Source organism: Acomys russatus, chromosome 30, assembly GCF_903995435.1.
Source record: "Acomys russatus chromosome 30, mAcoRus1.1, whole genome shotgun sequence".
NCBI classification, from domain to species: domain Eukaryota; kingdom Metazoa; phylum Chordata; class Mammalia; order Rodentia; family Muridae; genus Acomys; species Acomys russatus.
In genome coordinates this window covers 24,409,959-24,426,699 of record NC_067166.1, presented here as the reverse complement: position 1 = coordinate 24,426,699, position 16,741 = coordinate 24,409,959, and the positions used below count along the sequence as shown (strand labels likewise).

The window sequence follows — 16,741 nt, the reverse complement described above, 5'->3', positions numbered from 1 at the left end:
ATTTTTATGTGTGAAAATGAGAATGAGATTGGAGAAGAAAAAAACCACCTGATAGAAAACTATACTGAAGTGGTTGGTTTATTACTTATGGATATTTGAGATTTTACAACTGAACATTTGGAAAATTTGTCAAACATTTGCCTTTTATAGCTGGCTTTGGCTTTTTTGTAGCCAATATGCAGATTATAAAAAGGGCTTTTTAGAATTTAAACACTTAAGTTGGTATGAAAAAATAATTTAAAATGCATATATTCATGAGGACAGAGTTAAAAATTTTCCAAGTAAAACACTAAATGCTCAGCCAAATTTGGGTTGTGATGTTTTTATATTCATTTGAAAAATACTCAGTTTATTCTTTCAAATATCCTCTTAACATAGTGTCTCTCATTATTATGAGACTGTTATTTCATATTTTGTATAATTTTTTTTATACATCTGGGACATTTTCTTTGATTGGCTTTTATTGGGGAGGGTAACTAGGAAGTAATTTTTAAATCCTCCATCAAGGAGTGATGTCAAAGATGGGGAAAAGCCAAAGGATTTCTAGTTACTTGCTAAATTTTATGTCTTGTATTGCATTAAGAACTAATTGTTATTAAAATTTTTATGTTTTTCCACAGTCATCCATATATAATTGGCTGCTGGTTTTGACAGTTTTAATGTACAGTTAACTTAGAGTACTGACTGGCTTATGTACATAGATTTTAAAATTTGGTTATTTTCCACATTTAAATGTCCTTAGAAGTAAACTTTTTTTTTTTTTTTGCAAGCTGATAGTAACTTTTATAGCACAAAAGTATGTTAGGTACAATTTCATGGGCTTTTTGTATGTAATTTAAAAAACCTGTTGTAGTTAGTAGGCTAAGATTAAAATCACTTAGTGCATCAGGAGTTTACTGCACCTTGGGAGGTTTATGCTTGTTTCAGAATACCTAGTTTGGAATGTTAAGAGCCCTTTAAGATACAGCTCCTCCCAAACTGTTAATTTTTGGGAAGTTCTGTGTTTTTTTCCCCTAGACAAAATTGAAAGCATATTTCTCAAGTGTAAGGGGTTAGAATAGATAGGAAAGATAAATGTAGATTAAACTAAATTATTTGGCAAAAATATTCTTATCTGATAGTCTTTAAGAGCACAGTGAGCCTCAAGTTTGGCAGGAAGATGAGAGAGGAAGAAGTTTTAATTTTACAAAGTTCCATGCTATGAAACTGCACGGGGGAAACAAAAATCCCAAGTAGCTTTCTTAAATTGGAAATACCAGAAAAGTATAACATAGGCTTTTATCATTACTGATTTTGAATGAAGAGTTTAAAAAGTCATTGTAGGAACTTGGCTGTAATCCCATACGATCAGAGAGACTCTGATTTGTAAGAAACTTTCAAGGTTATGGGGATATGGAGGTGACTATTGTACTTTGTTTTATTTGGTAGAAATTGATAAAGAAACAGGTATAACTCAAATATTTTTAATGCTACCATTTTGAGAGGAAATTTTACTATTTTTGGACATGCAAATCTAAATATACTGCATTTCTAAAATTTTGACACTAGTAACTGAGCTCAGGAAGAAACTGATAGACTTTTTTAGTAGTTTTATCAAATATAACTGATGAATTTCACAGCTCTTAAGTCTGATTATATACTTCCAGCAAAGAGGTGCTGCATTGTTGTCTTTACGAGAGCAGAGTGAGAGAGGCAGATGAAGGGAAGGCTGCAGGGGAGGGGTCTCAGCGAGGAGGTGTGGACGGCGCCTCAGTGCCGCACAAAACATTTTACCAGATTTTTCAGTTTCTTTCATTTTGCTGGTTTTTAGTTTGGATAGTAATATGAGAAGAGGGTGGAAAAGTGGCATTGATACATACCTGCTGAGCAGGGGCTAGTGTTAATAAAACACGCCATTTTCATTATGCTTATCTAAATATGACCTCTTTGTTGTTGCGTGCATTTCAGATTTCTTTTTATAAATGTTAACACTTAGAACAAATAAGATCAACATATCAGGTGTGAACCTAATCATCAGTCATAACTTTATGTCCACATTTTCTGGTAGATGGATTTTGACTATTAATTTGGTTTTGTATGTTTTCTCTATGTGATATTTGTGCATTATTAGATGACTAGACTGGCCAAGGCAGACCTGTTACACTTGCCTGAGTTAGGCATTGTTTGCCATGCCACTAAACCTGCCGCCAAGTGAAACCTTCATTGGGGAAATGAGATCGGAGTCTGAACCGCAGAAGATGGACGCCCTGTCTCTGTTTTTATTGTTTTACTTTAATTTCATTTCTTTTTATTTTGTCCCTTTTTTTTTTTGTTTTTGTTTTTGTTTTTGTTTTTGTTTTGTTGAATCTTTCACTTTTAACTTGTGAGCTGGTTTTCCAGTTCTTTGTAAATGGTATTCCATTAAGAGTTCATAACGTGTTGCAAATTTATGGGGAATGATGAACAGAACTCAACTGTTAGATGAACTAAATCCCATGCAGTAAGTTGGAGTGTAGCTGGGAAGATGCTTGTGCCTTTTAATTGGTCTTTGTGGGTTGATGAGGTGCATTTTGATCTTTAAACATTAAAACACTTTATGAGAATCTTAGGAACATTTTCTAATGGGCTCAGTGCTTAATATTTTTCCCCAAATCTACATCTTTCATAAAAACCAACTGATGGCTTATAATTTGTATCCTTCCCCTAGAACTTTAGGCATATAAAACCATCAAGGAAAATAAGTGCATTTCTTTTACCATCCTGAAGGTAGGGGGAGGCTTTTGTGTTTTATTACCTTGGTCGTATGAAGCCTTTTGTTGCCTCTGGGGAGTGATACTGGAGAAAACTCTGATTATTTATTTGCATGCATGATTTTTTCTTTGCTTGAATTTTTTTTAAGTTCTTCAGAGGTTACCAGCTTTTAAAGTGGACTCTGAAGTCAGGACTCACAGGAGATGATGCTTGCCTCAGTTTTCTTTGAAGTGTAGTTTGGGGAAAATGCTAAATACTTACTTGTTTTATACTTTTATATACCCTGGTAGAGTTTTAGAGGATTAATTTTATAGAATTTTATTTTGGAAATAGAACAATGGAATTTTTCTTAAAGTATCTTTAGAATAAGACAAATAATACTGAGCTTAAAGTTACTGATTTATAACAATTTATTGTCATGAGGTAGGGAGAATCTGTTATCTGCTGATACTTAACACAGAACCGAGGCCTTGAAGTACTAAGTAATGAGCTTGGTTCATGTTGAATATCTTACTATCTGTGTAGTCTCTACTATATGCATAGCTGGGTTTGATTATTGACAAATACTAAATTTGACACGTTACTATATTGGAACTCCTTCAGGTGAACAAATTAGAGTACTAAAGCATAGAGTGTACACCTTAGGGTATAGTTATTTATTAAAGACGTTCAGGTTTTAAGCTAGAAATACTATATCTTTCTAATAGGTAAAATGGATGTGACAATATAAATAGTGTAGTGGGGCACATGTGGACACATGGCAATAGTAGGAGCTAGTTCCTTGATAATCTGCAGTAAGGCTAGCCCTGTCATCATTCTGCATGTTAAGAAATCTGTTCTCCAGGACTTAAAGTAATATCCTTGTTTTTTAAATTAGTTAAATTTACATGCTGTAAAATTAGAAAGTATGAATTTGCCAAAAGCACTGACTGTAACTGTATTTTTTCAAAGATAAGATATAACCAACATCTAAAGCTGTAAATGCCAGCTTGAGTCCCTCCATGCTTAGAGGCCTTTCAGGATCATTGTTTGGAGATTTTCTCTGCGTCTGGTGGTTCTGAATAGGATTTACCACTGAAACCAGGCACCACGCTTCTGAACATTTGCCACGTGTTTGAGCTTGTGTGATTTTTTTTTTTTTTTTTTTTTTTTTTAAGAATGGTTTCAAGACAGTCTTAATGAAAAAAAAAAAGACAGTCTTGAATTAATAGAAATGGTAACGTATATGCAATCAAGTTTAAGAAATACACCTCTTTTACTTGCTAAGGAGATAGGGAAAATGTGAAAGTTTTAGACTTCATAAACCAAATATGACAGATCATTAACTTCAAAATAAATTTTTCATTTTTAAAGTTGCAAGCATTTTTCTTAACCCTAAAGTGATTTGAGTATTACTTTTGTTAGACAATTACAGGTTTCTTAAACAAAGCATTCATAAGCAGAGTTACTATTATTCAGATAAGTATACATAAATTGCACCTAAAATTAGTATTTTAAAAAGTTTCCTGAGACTGGGGAATCCCATACACTTTTTATTAATTGCCTAAAAGGCATCTTTGGGATTGGATTCTTTGTAGGCATTAGTTGTTGCCTTATTGATGAACGGATATGGACCTTTTTAAATTCAAGCTGATTATGTGTTGTAGTTTTCTGTTTTCTTGTGTGTGTTTGCGCTTGAGTGGAGTCTCTTGGAGGGTTATCAGCATCGCTTGTCTCACAAGTAGTCAGCCTCAGAGCAGAATAGAGACACTCATTATGGAACAGATTTCAATTCGCACATGTTTGTTTTTTTTTCTTTTTCTTTTTCTTTTCTTTTTTTGACTAATTTGGTTATTTGCCATTTCTGGGGATTAAACTTTAAAAAATGTTCTTCTTTTCTGTATCTGATGTTCTGTGTGCTATTAGTGACGCAGCCAACACGAACGGTTGTCATGTGTAACACAACTTTCGATCACCGCGAAAACAGCGTCCTGGGAAAGCGTCCATGCTTGATATCGTTTGGTTCATGAACATTAAGTTTCCAGTACAGGTGACCCATAGCTCAAAGTGTTAAATAATTGTCTACATTATTCAGTTTTTAAAATAATATTCCATTAATGAGATTGTTAGTCTTTGAAGTTTTGCTCACTTTTATTTTTCCTAATAGAGCAGGATAAAAGGAAAGACTTATGTTCTTATTTGTTTCTTTGTACGGATCTGATAGATAGATTCATTTATTATTATTATTTTTAAGTGCAAGGGTAATTGTAAAATCGTAGTGTTAAAGTTGGTGTGGTGCTTCCGCATTCCATAATATTTGACACTTGCCTCTGCAGGTAAAATCCCAGAGGAAGCCAAAGCCCTATCTTTACTGGCTCCTGCTCCAACCATGACAAGCCTGGTCCCTGGTGCAGGATTGCTTCCCATCCCGACTTCCAGTCCCCTGACGGCCGTGAGTAGTGTAAGTCCTCTTAGTGCTGTGAGCATGGACCTTTGCACACAGTTGAGTAAGGAGTAAGAAATTATTTTCACTTTGTTTTGTTTTGTTGGAAAGCATCCAAAGTCCATAGTTAAAAATTTACCTCATGTTGGCCAGGCATGGTGGTGTACATCTTTAATCCCAGCACTTGGGAGGCAGAGGCAGACAGATTGCTGTGAGTTTGAGGCCAGCCTGGTCTACAAAGTGAGACTAGGACAGCCAAGGCTACACAGAGAAACCCTGCTTTGAAAAAAAAAAAACAAAAAAAATGTGCCCCATGTCATTTCACTTGAGGTTGCTTTGGGCATTATCTGAAATGATTGGGGACTTGTTCAAATTTGAGAATTCAAGTAGGAAACTTGGTAACACAGACTTGGAGGCCCTAGGTCACTTTCCGGTTTAGGAGGACCAGAAGGGGATGAGCATTGGTGGTGGAAAAAAGCATTTCAGAGAAACAGTTGCCTGATGACTGAGAAGATGGAATAAGGTGAAAAAATGACAAGAACCTTAGCTTAAACTTATCTTGTGATTTCTTAGTAAAAGGAGGATACAGCCATCTTTTAGGCTTTTTAGGTTTTGTGTGAAAGAGTCTGGCATCCTGCTTTTAAAGGAGGGCCGTTCGTCAGGTGACTGACTACCTTGCTAGTGTTCTGTAGGGACAGACTTCATAGCTGTGGTGGTCAGTTTGTCCTGGTTAGACAAGTGGCTTCTCAAGTTTTGAATCTTGCACAGCATTCTCCTGCTGGAGCCCTTCACTGAGACTCATGGAGCAAGATGGTTTTTAAGTGAACTTGTATGTTTGAGGAACCAATGCAGTAGATACATACTTGAGAGTAATGACAAAATTTGAGTCACATGATGCGATATTTCCGGATGAAACCAAGCATCTTCTGCCTTGTTTTATTACTCATGCAGCCAAATGGGTGTGAGTGTAGTCTGCTTAGTGCCATATTATTTGAAAAAAAATATTTTTTTAATGTTTTTCGAGACAGGGTTTCTCTGTGTAGCCTTGGCTGTCCTGGACTCCTAGACCAGGCTGGCCTCGAACTCACAGCGATCCACCTGCCTCTGCCTCCTGAGTGCTGGGATTAAAGGCGTGTGCCACCATACCTGGCTATTCTTTGAAATTCTGCTCTTTAGTTCATTTAAAACAAAACAAAACAAAACAAAACAAACTCAGTCCTTAGGATGAAACTGTAGAAAAGCTTCCGAGTTGTTGTTTTGCTGAGCATGAATTCAGTGTTGATGAATCATCATGTATTGACTGAGGGACCATCGGACAGAAAGGCATATAAGAAAGTTCTGTACTGAACACATGATGGGCAGGAATACTGTCATGGCAGGCTCTGGGGAGTGTAGCCTGACCTCTTCCTAGGCATTAGCATTAGCCTAGTGTACAATAATGCTGTTTATGGAGATCACAGAATATAGCCATGGTGAACATTGAAAAGTAGTATCAGTTTAAAGGTAGTTAAATAAATGCCCAGGCAGCTAAAATACTGTTGTGTTAAAAACTAATGTGATCTTACTCTTAATAATTCAGATACATGTATTTTAAAGCAAAGAGTCCTTTTTCTTCTTTCATTCGTGTTGCAAATAACTTATCAGTATGGCATAGGATGCAAATAACCAACACAGTGAGATTATAGTGTATTTTAAAGCTGCAACTACTATGCTGGGCAGATTCTAAACTACTCTAATCCTATGGCCTCAAAACCTACATATACACAAATAACCTGCCAATCTGATGAGTCCTGGGGCGGCTTCTTTTCCAAATGTCAGCTGTCTAGCTACCAGCTCCTCCAACCACCTCTTGGGAGGTCCGCCCTCTGCTTCTGTCCTTCTGCCCAGCTGATTGGCCAAACAGTGCTTTATTGACAACTGCTACATCCACTCAAGGCATTTTCCCACACATTCAAATATACTGGTAGGAAGATTAGAGAACAACATTTTGGACACTAATGAAAACTGGGCCTCATAGTTTGCTTTTGTCTTTTTATAGCTTGGTGTTTCACTTAGCAGTTTGGGAGCCATACCAGCAGCAGCACTGGACCCAAATATTACAACACTTGGAGAGATCCCACAGCCACCACTTATGGGAAATGTGGATCCTTCCAAAATTGATGAAATTAGGAGAACAGTTTACGTTGGAAATTTGAATTCACAGGTAACTAAGAAGAAACCGGGTGACAGTAGCCACTTATTCTTTCTTTTTAAAAATTCTGTTAATAGAGTATTGTTTACTTTATTTAAACTTTGTTATTAGCATGTTTATACGATGGTTCCATTGTGGTGTCTCACAAGTGTGTATTTTGATCTTGTTCATTTCCCTCATTACTCCCTTGTGGCCCTTCCCACTCCCATACCCCCTTTCTCCTCCCAGGTAGTCCCCCTTCTGCTCTCACGTCTCTCTTGGGACTCAGTAGGTTTAATCAGGATTGCATATTAGCGAGCATAGGTAAGAGGTTCTTTCCAGGAGTGTGGGGACCTTGCCAGTTGCCCTGTCTCTAAAGGAAATGCACTCCCCTCCCCCTGCAAGCATTGATTGGTTTATTTACCTGACTTAAAAAAGAATATACTGTATTAAAGTGTTGCTCTGCTTCCTCAGACAACGACAGCTGATCAGCTACTTGAATTTTTTAAACAAGTTGGAGAAGTGAAGTTTGTTCGGATGGCAGGTGATGAGACTCAGCCAACTCGGTTTGCTTTTGTGGAATTTGCAGACCAAAATTCTGTACCAAGGGCCCTTGCTTTTAATGGAGTTATGTTTGGAGACAGGCCACTGAAGTAAGAAATCTTCAACCAAGAAATTTTAATGGTTTTGAAAAAGTTGTAAAGTGTTTGATTTAATTAAGACCTTTTTAAAAATAGTAATCAGCAGTTTGTGGAAAGGAAGTTAAGTATAAGTGAAATGCATGACAGTAGCATTTACATTTCTAGTTATATTTAAAGACCTGTCTCTCTTTTTCTATTTTTAACTTTGCATATGATACATGTGGTTTCAGGCATTTTTCTGTACATTACTATAATTCAGTTTTGTTTTGTGTTGATTGCAGATTAAGGGCAGCTTAATTTATACTTGAACTGTAGAACTTTTTATAGTAAAAATTTTGGTAAATTCCAAGTGCTAGGAAGAAAATAATATTAAGTATCTAGAAGTGTTTTAAATGAGACATTTTGACTTGATATGCTCATGTTTATCCTTGTTTGTATAAGTTTCATAGCACCTTTCAGATACTCAAGGCCAGAAATTGTATTTCATGCAGATTAAGTTGAATATGGTTTTGAGTTTTATAGGTGGATCTCGTAATTAATAGAGATTTTACTCTTAAGTGATGAGTCGTTGTTATTGGGTCCTCAGTCTTGTCTGTGGAATGTGTAAGATAGACACAGCAGATGTGTGTGTGTGTGTGTGTGTGTGTGTATGTGTGTGTGTGTGTGTGTGTGTGTCTCCCAGAAGCCACCCTACCTACTAGGGGAGGCATACCAGATGTTGTTCACCTCTGAGGCTATGTCTGACTCAGACGTGGGTCAGTATTGAATAAAATGGCCATGTAGTCAACTTCCTCTTCATCCTGCCAGGATGTACAAGTTATTAGCAGAATCTAATAAAGAATAAAAGTGGTCCATTTTAATCCTAATATCAGTATTTTTATTTTCTCTAAGGTATGTGCAAAAGCACTTTTAATGCTCTATTTAGTTGTTGAAGAAGTAAGGCAGACTTCAGTTTTTCCTCACCTTTTCCTTTGTTTAGCAGGAGATGGTAGGTGGGGATGAGAGATTTATCATGGTTTTCTGGGATTACTTTTGGCTATCCTGTATTTTAGTTATTTTATTTCCTTATGTGCTGTTGAGATACCCTCAGAACTTTTATATATATAAATATATCTTACTAATATTTAATTGCTTCATGTTTTACAAACTATGGTGTGTGTTTGTGATATACTAATATTTTTAATTTAGAATAAATCACTCCAACAATGCAATAGTAAAGCCTCCTGAGATGACACCTCAGGCTGCAGCTAAGGAGTTAGAAGAAGTAATGAAGCGAGTACGGGAGGCTCAGTCATTTATCTCAGCAGCTATTGAACCAGGTAAGGCCGCAGTGCTGTTGAATAGGACGTAGTCTAAAGACCATAGACTCTTAGAACTGGAAGGAATTTTAGGATTACACTGCCCAGTGCCTTTATTGTACACATAAGAAGACTGAAACTCAAGACATAGTAAGTGGCTTACTCAGAAGAACTCAGCACAAACCCACTTTTCCTTAATACTGAACTGACACACTTTAGCCTTAGTGAGTGAGTTCTCAATGACAACAAGGCAGTGTTGAGGTTGGTTTGAGAAACGCAGAATGTGTGTTACTGTGAGGCTAAGAAGGAAAGAATAAATACTCAGTATGTTAAATACAGGCAGGTTGCCTTTCCCTCCAAGTTTTAGTTTTAAGAGAAAGGACATATCATTTAGAAGAACATAGATTCTCAGTTTTGCCACATTAAAGAAAAACTTACTCAAATTTTTGTGTTGCTAAATACTTTAAAATTTACTCTATGCAGTTTATCTTTAATTAGGTTTTCTAAATTAATACTTGGAATTTAGGTTCAATTCTAACAAAAATCAATGCAGAAAGGTCTTAGCCTCACTGTTATAGGAATTGCAGACATGTTTTAATCTTACGTTATGGCAGCAACAAAATACTACGAACAGCTGTTTATAATTATCTGGTTTATATGTACTGCTGCAGGGTGGCTGCACTCAACGAGTTTATGCAATGACTTTCTTGGATGTTTCTGAAGGATAATTGCACAGGAGGAGGATGTACAGAGAGTAGGCCCCTTGCACTATATGTGGTATATTCCACTTGTGCCTAATTATTAACTGGGATCTTTAATTGTTCTGAGCTTACGCTGCAAAGTGGTTTTTTCCTCCCAGAGTCTGGAAAGAGCAATGAAAGGAAAGGCGGTCGGTCTCGTTCCCACACTCGCTCAAAGTCCAGGTCTAGCTCAAAATCCCATTCTAGAAGGAAGAGATCACAGTCAAAGCACAGGTGAGACTCTTGTCGATCCTAATGTTCTTTCAGGTTTGTATTTCAAATAGTTACAATGTCAAAGGATCAGAAGTCAGAAATGTCCTTAGCGTTTGCTTACCTGGTGGCGTGCTTACTGTTAACTGTTGCCCTAAGGGGAATGGTGTAGCCGAGGGTTACACCAGCTGCTGCCCAGCCCATGCTTCTCTTTCTGTGTGCTCAGAATATAGGATTTTTCCTGGCTGGTACTTAATTTTTAATATTTTAAATAACACTTACTTCTAGAAATGCTTTTCCTATTTGCTATTTTTCTTTTTTCTTTTTCTATTTGCCATGTTTTATACTAGCCATTTACACATGAAAGTGTTTTAGTCTGCTTTGAGAAGAGCTAACCCTGAAAACAGTAGTGTTCAAGTTGTGGTCCTTCTCCCAGCCCACTCTACGGCCCAAGGGCCAGTGCTGTTTTTAGGGTGGGTGGGTTGGTTGGTTGGTTGGTTTTGAGACAGGGTTTCTCTGTGTAGCCTTGGCTGTCCTGGACTCACTTTGTAGACCAGGCTGGCCGTGAACTCATCGAGATCTGCCTACCTCTGTCTTGCCAGAGCTGGGATTAAAGGTGTGCACCACCACACCCAGATTTTTGTCCTATTTTATTTTAATCATAACTTCAGTATTTTAATTTTTTTTATCTTATGTTATTGCTTTGTGTTTGGTGCATGCATGTGCAAGGTGGGCAGCTAAAGGAGGAGAGGCTGGAGGAGAAGCCTCACCAGCACCCTCAGTCGAGTTTGCTTTTCTGTGGTGATCAAGGAGATTCAAAGATGAGATAGGAGAATAGAATGCTTTTTCTTTGACTTTGGTAAACTGTACTTTTTGCCCCTTTAATGGTATGGTTCATACATAATGGTTCATAGCAAATCTCCCTTGGGGACTTTACTGTCACTAGGCTCTTCGTTAGGCAGGCTCAAAGTCAAGTGCCTCTAATTTAAGCCAGTGTGGTGTACATAGCCAATAAATACCAGATTCAGCCAGACCTACGTAGCAAGGCGTTGTCTCAAAAACATCCAGAATAGAAGTGCAGTAGGAACCAGAGTTGGAGCAGAAAAGTAGAACAGATACAGCAGTGAGAGACCAAGATGGATGGTGGATTGCCACATGGTGACAGGATAATGAAGATCAAGGAAAGCAGGAAACTGCCCAAGAGTAATAAAGACTGGTTTCCTGAATCTCATTTTGAATGGTTATAAGGAGAGTCAAGCTCTTAGGCTGAGAAAAACTAAAACTTGTCTATTAACATCAGTTTCTTTGATAATCTGTGAAACTTTAGTGCTTTTAAAAGAAGGGTGCTAACTCTCACTGGCTTTGATCACTATACTTCGTATATGTGCTAATTTAAAAGGCAGTGATGATAGCTGTGCCCACCAGTCCCTTTCCCTTCTTCCTAGTCTCCTTTGATGGTAAGAGGGAGAAAGGAGTGACTGTCCTTAGCTAGGATTTGAGGAGTATGCTTCTGTTTTGTCCAGAGTTTAGTATTCGTTTTATTCACAGAGTTAAGGTTGGAAAAGAAGGGCAGCTTTATAATTAACTGTATTTTAGGTTACATAGACTTTACAGGCCAGGATAGGAACTATAGGGCAGTGTTTTAACGGCTTTGATACAATGTGATGTAAATTGCTAGTAGCCATTCAGTGTAAAAATAGTTTTAACTCATAGTAGACAGTTAACAGTTAGCTCTATGGAAGCAAATTTTGGCTAAGTAAAAATGTGCTTAATAATAAGATTTTATTAGCAATTGAAGGGAGCCTAGAGATGCTTCTGGCCTGAAAGTCTACCGCAAACGTTTAAAAAATCCTTTTTGTGTAATTTGTTTTAATTTATTGTATTAAAACATGACTGTCAGTGGGGCTGGTGAGATGGCTCAGCAGGTAAAGGTGATTTCTACCAAGCCTGGCAACCCGAATTCCATCCTTGGGACCCACATGGTAGAAGAGGAGAAGCCACTCTCTACAGATTGCTCTCTGACCTCCACACATGTGCTCTGGTTCTCACATATATGCACACATGCACACACTAAGTAAATAATGAAATTAAAACTATAGCCATGAAGATGAGCTTTGGTTATATAAAACACTGGAAAATCTGCATGTCCCTGGCCTCTTTGCTATGCTAACTTTAAACATTTACTCTGTGCCTGAGGCTACAAGCCATTTTGTATTCATCATTGATAACCTCGGGAACTGTAGGTGGGATTCAGACTGAGAGAAACATGGGCTTCTGGTACAGAACAGGAACTTAGCCGGAGTTCACAGCCACTGGTGCAGAGATGCCTTTTGGAGCCACACGATCAGACTCAAAGCCAGTGGGCCTCCCTACTTCTTTATTTAAGCTATGTACATTGATTTTGCTACACCTTAAAGGAAATACGTCCTTTTGTTTTGGTCTAGTGTTGGGAATCAAATTCAGGGCAGCACATATTTTAGCAACTACCATTGAGCTACTTGGCAACCCTATTTTATATTTTAGTAAATAGTGCCTTGGATATTTTATTATGAAAAAATAACATTAAAAATATACCCAGTTATTTCAGTGGGGCCACCTCAGAATTGAATTGTTATTTTTCCTGGGGGATTATAGAGTAATAAAGGTTTCTTTTAGTAGATGACTATAATTAGAGTTATAAGATCAAGACATCACAAATCTGACACTTGAATCTCTCTGGTTTTAACCTCTCATGTTTCATTATCACTATCATCAGGACTACTCTTCATATATATTCTTTTGAAATATTTTTTATTAATGTATTCTTTGACAACTTTATACATGTTTATAATGCATTCTGGTGTTCACTCTGCCCTCTTATCTCTCTTTCATCCCTTATAAATTTTTCCTAATATTTGTTGTGACAAACAGTGCATGGCCATTTATAGAAATTGTTGAAGCATATAACCTGCTCCTCTCAGGATGAATCACAGCCAGCTTACAAGGAAGCCAGGAATTAGAGACAATTCGTGATGTGAAAACTTGGGCCAAGGGAACAGTCTCCAAATTTGAGGCATGTAATGTTCTGATGAAAAGGAAAACTATTCCTGAAAAAACTCTGACATAGGAAATAACTATTAAATTATTTTTGTTTTGGGTTCTGCATAATAATATAGCTGGTAAATCTTCCAATAAGTAAATTTAATTTCTGCCATTATAAGTGAAAACATTATAGAAGGGTCACTTAAAATATTAAGAAATAGATTTTCTAAACACTCTTATTTGAAAATAAGAATTCTTAACTTTTTTGCAGTTGAAATTTTAAGAAAAAAAATTGATCTCCTTACAATTTTTTTTTCTTCAGGAGTAGATCCCATAACAGGTCACGCTCAAGACAGAAAGATAGACGTAGATCCAAGAGCCCACATAAGAAACGCTCCAAGTCTCGGGAGAGGCGGAAGTCAAGGAGCCGATCACGGTCACGGTGAGTTCTGGATTGGTCACAGGAGAATTTAAATGATGTCACTGTTTTTACTCGTGAAATTGTGGTTCAGGTTTATATGAGAGAACTAAGGCTCTCTCCTTGTTTTAGTGCCTAGGATTACTATGGATGCCTCTGATACAAATAAGATCAGTGTGACTCAGCTCAGCCTCTTAATTGCTCCACTTAGCAGCCTGGGGTACATTTCTAATATCTATAGTCAGTACAGATGATTTTTATTACTAATTGTGGAAAAAGAGAGGTCTCTTCTTTTTGAGGTAGAATTATTTTGGCTAAGAATTTATTTGTTTGTTTTTCAAGGGACAAGAGAAAAGATAACCGAGAAAAGGTGAAGGAAAAGGAAAGAGCAAAGGAGAGAGAGAAGGAAAAGGAGCGTGAAAAAGACAAGGAGCGGGGTAAAAACAAAGACCGCGAGAAGGAAAAGGAACCAGATAAAGACAAGGAGCGGGAAAGAGACAAATCGAAAGAGACAGATGAAAAACGCAAGAAGGATAAAAAGTCCAGAACACCACCCCGAAGTTACAATGCTTCAAGAAGATCTCGTAGTACCAGCAGGTTTGATGATACTTCTGTGTGTGTCAGGTGCACCTGCCTGTGGGTGCTTGTGTGTGGAGGTCATAGGGAGGACACGGTAGGCTAGGCTGGTTGGCCAGTTATCCCTGGGGTTCTGCTTGGCTCTGCCTCCTCAGTGCTGGCATTACAGATGTGTGCTACCAAGCCTGTTTGTGTGAGTCCACGTGGGTTCTGGAGGCAGGACTCGGGGCCTATGCTTGCATGACAAGCACTTGACTGACTGAGCCATCGCTGCACCCTGCTTATACTTTGTACCAACGGTTTGCTGGTGATGGATGAGTACGTTTTTAACTGAGGGGGAAGATTACTGTATGCAAGCATAGCAGTAGCATTTCCCCAGCATAGGGATTACTACTTCAGTGAACCTCCTGGGCAAGACACTTGGACAGACTTAGCTGTCTTTCATAATACAGTATTTAGATCTGGTTAATTTTTACTAGTTTCTTAGAGGATGGCATGTGATGGGAAAAATGCTTTAAAAACACCTATGTAAAAATTCCTGTTTGCTAGTTGACTTTTGAGGTTTTGGAGTGTCTCTTGAGTGATGTGGTAAATCTTTGCATGTTCATGATTTCTGAAGTTGTGTGTGAGTACTGTCTGTCAGCTCAGTTTACTTTTACTTTCATTGTGCTTTGTGTATGCCATTTAAATATTATTCTCCTTCCTTTTAAGGATTAAATCTTTTCCTCTTAGGACTATTGTTTCCACTTATTAGTAGAAATGCTGCCACCAGGTGGCAGCATGTTGCTGTAGTAACAGCTATAAAATGAGACTTTTCCTCAGGGTTGTTTAGCTCCCTTATTCCAGATGATTCTACGATGATTAAGTTAAGCTTAGTCTTTTAAAAATATTTAAAAATAAATGTTTCAACAAAATTAAAAGTTGGCTTTTCATTGCAAACAAGTTGGTGAATGAATATATTTCCTATTTTTAAAAATGTTATTTTATAGCTTATTTTTCATGCTAGCTACGGAAAGATAAAAGCTTAATTACAGTGTTCATTTGTGTAACAGTCCAGGTCTTGTTCTCAGCTGACTTTGATGTCTTGCCTTACTCAGTCCTCCCAGCCAGCTTGTGAGACTGAACTGTGGTAAGGCCAGGCCTTTCCATTGCCTGCTTCTCTGCTGTCACAAGTGTAGTGCCTTGTTTTTTTCTTTTTGGAAAGTATGACATTTTTGTAACTAGTATTTGGTTCCTGCTTTTTAAAACTGCCTCAGAGCCATGAAGTTGAAAATGATAATACTGGTCACAATGGGCTCACCTTAGAAACACTAAAACACAATTACAGCCTTTGTCCTGGATATCAGCTTAACCTGTGACCACACTTTGCTTCCAAGTGATTTTGTTGGTCATGTTGTGGGTCCCTTCATGTTATTGTGCCATCCAGATACTGTGCCTCACACCATCAAACATAAGCTTATTTTTCTGTTGACTCTGAAATGTTTGTTGGCTTTCTTCTGTTGCATGTGTGTGTTCTCTGTGTCTCTCTGTCTCTGTCTCCAAGATCTCTATGTGTAGACCTAGCTGGCCTCAAACATAGAAAGATGATGTGAGTCTCTGAAGTCCTGGAGTTGAAAGGCGTTACCACCATGCCCAGCTCCTTTTTCAGTCCTGAACATAGTCTTAAGCCCTGGGACCTAGAGGCCAAAAGACAAGGGGTGAGCTGTGAAGAGTTTAGTACGTGACTGCATGGAGTACCGCCTGTGTGAGCAGCAGCTGCGGCCTCTTGGGCTTTACTAGGCCCCTCCTTTTCTAATGCTCTGATTTGTTTATTGTATGGGAAACACTAACTGCTTTCCGTTAGAACTCAGTAGAGAAGTCTACTTCAGACTTTATTTTTAACACTGTCTCCTAATCTGTTTAATATTTATTTCATGTGCATTTAGGGTGTCAGAGCCTCTGAAACTGGAGTAATAGACAGTTGTGAGCTGCCATGTGAGTGCTGGGGCTTGAACCCTGGTCCTCTAGAAGAGCAATCAATGCTCTTAACCACTGAGCCATCTCTCCAGCCCCTAATCTGTATTTTCAAAAAAAAAAAAAAAAAAAATTTAATATTTAAAAAATGTTTAATGTTTAAACTTAAGTGTCCAGAAAGGGAAAGAAAGGCAGAGAGTGTGGACCGGTGCTTTGCTGCCATGTGTGAGTAGAAATGGGTTGATTTCCCTAGTATTCCTTTGCTGCTCCCCACAAAAACATAAAATCTTTATGTGTGGAGCACCTGCTGTGTGTCAGGCGCTGCTCCTGATGTGTTTCAGCTGGTATCCTCTAGCTCCCACACAGCCCTGTAAGCCGTGAGTTATTCTGTGGGGTTTTTTTGTCTTGTTTCTAGTTGAAAAAGTAGATCCAGTTTAAATAGTATTTGTGTGCTTAAATTTCATGAAAGAAAACTAAAAGCAAGAGTAAGGAGAACTTGAGTTTCAAAATATTGATATTTTGGTTGTGTGGTCAGTGGTTCTCAGAGCTGCTGCTCCGCGTG

The 16,741-nt window shown here is 37.8% G+C and overlaps 1 protein-coding gene across 2 annotated transcripts in view; it reads left to right on the top strand.

Moving 5' to 3' along the window:
- Positions 1-16,741, top strand: part of Srek1 (splicing regulatory glutamic acid and lysine rich protein 1) — a 34,756-nt gene that overhangs the window by 11,205 nt on the left and 6,810 nt on the right. Inside the window, exons 1-8 of one of the 2 annotated variants that reach the window (XM_051172575.1) lie at positions 4,322-4,759; positions 5,046-5,170; positions 7,191-7,355; positions 7,797-7,975; positions 9,152-9,282; positions 10,121-10,235; positions 13,555-13,674; positions 13,993-14,247. In XM_051172575.1, coding sequence (XP_051028532.1) covers positions 5,099-5,170; positions 7,191-7,355; positions 7,797-7,975; positions 9,152-9,282; positions 10,121-10,235; positions 13,555-13,674; positions 13,993-14,247 — 1,037 coding nt within the window. In that variant the 5' untranslated portion in view covers positions 4,322-4,759; positions 5,046-5,098. Of the gene's footprint in view, positions 1-4,321; positions 4,760-5,045; positions 5,171-7,190; positions 7,356-7,796; positions 7,976-9,151; positions 9,283-10,120; positions 10,236-13,554; positions 13,675-13,992; positions 14,248-16,741 lie in introns of those variants that run through there. The other variant, XM_051172574.1, reaches the window with a different exon arrangement.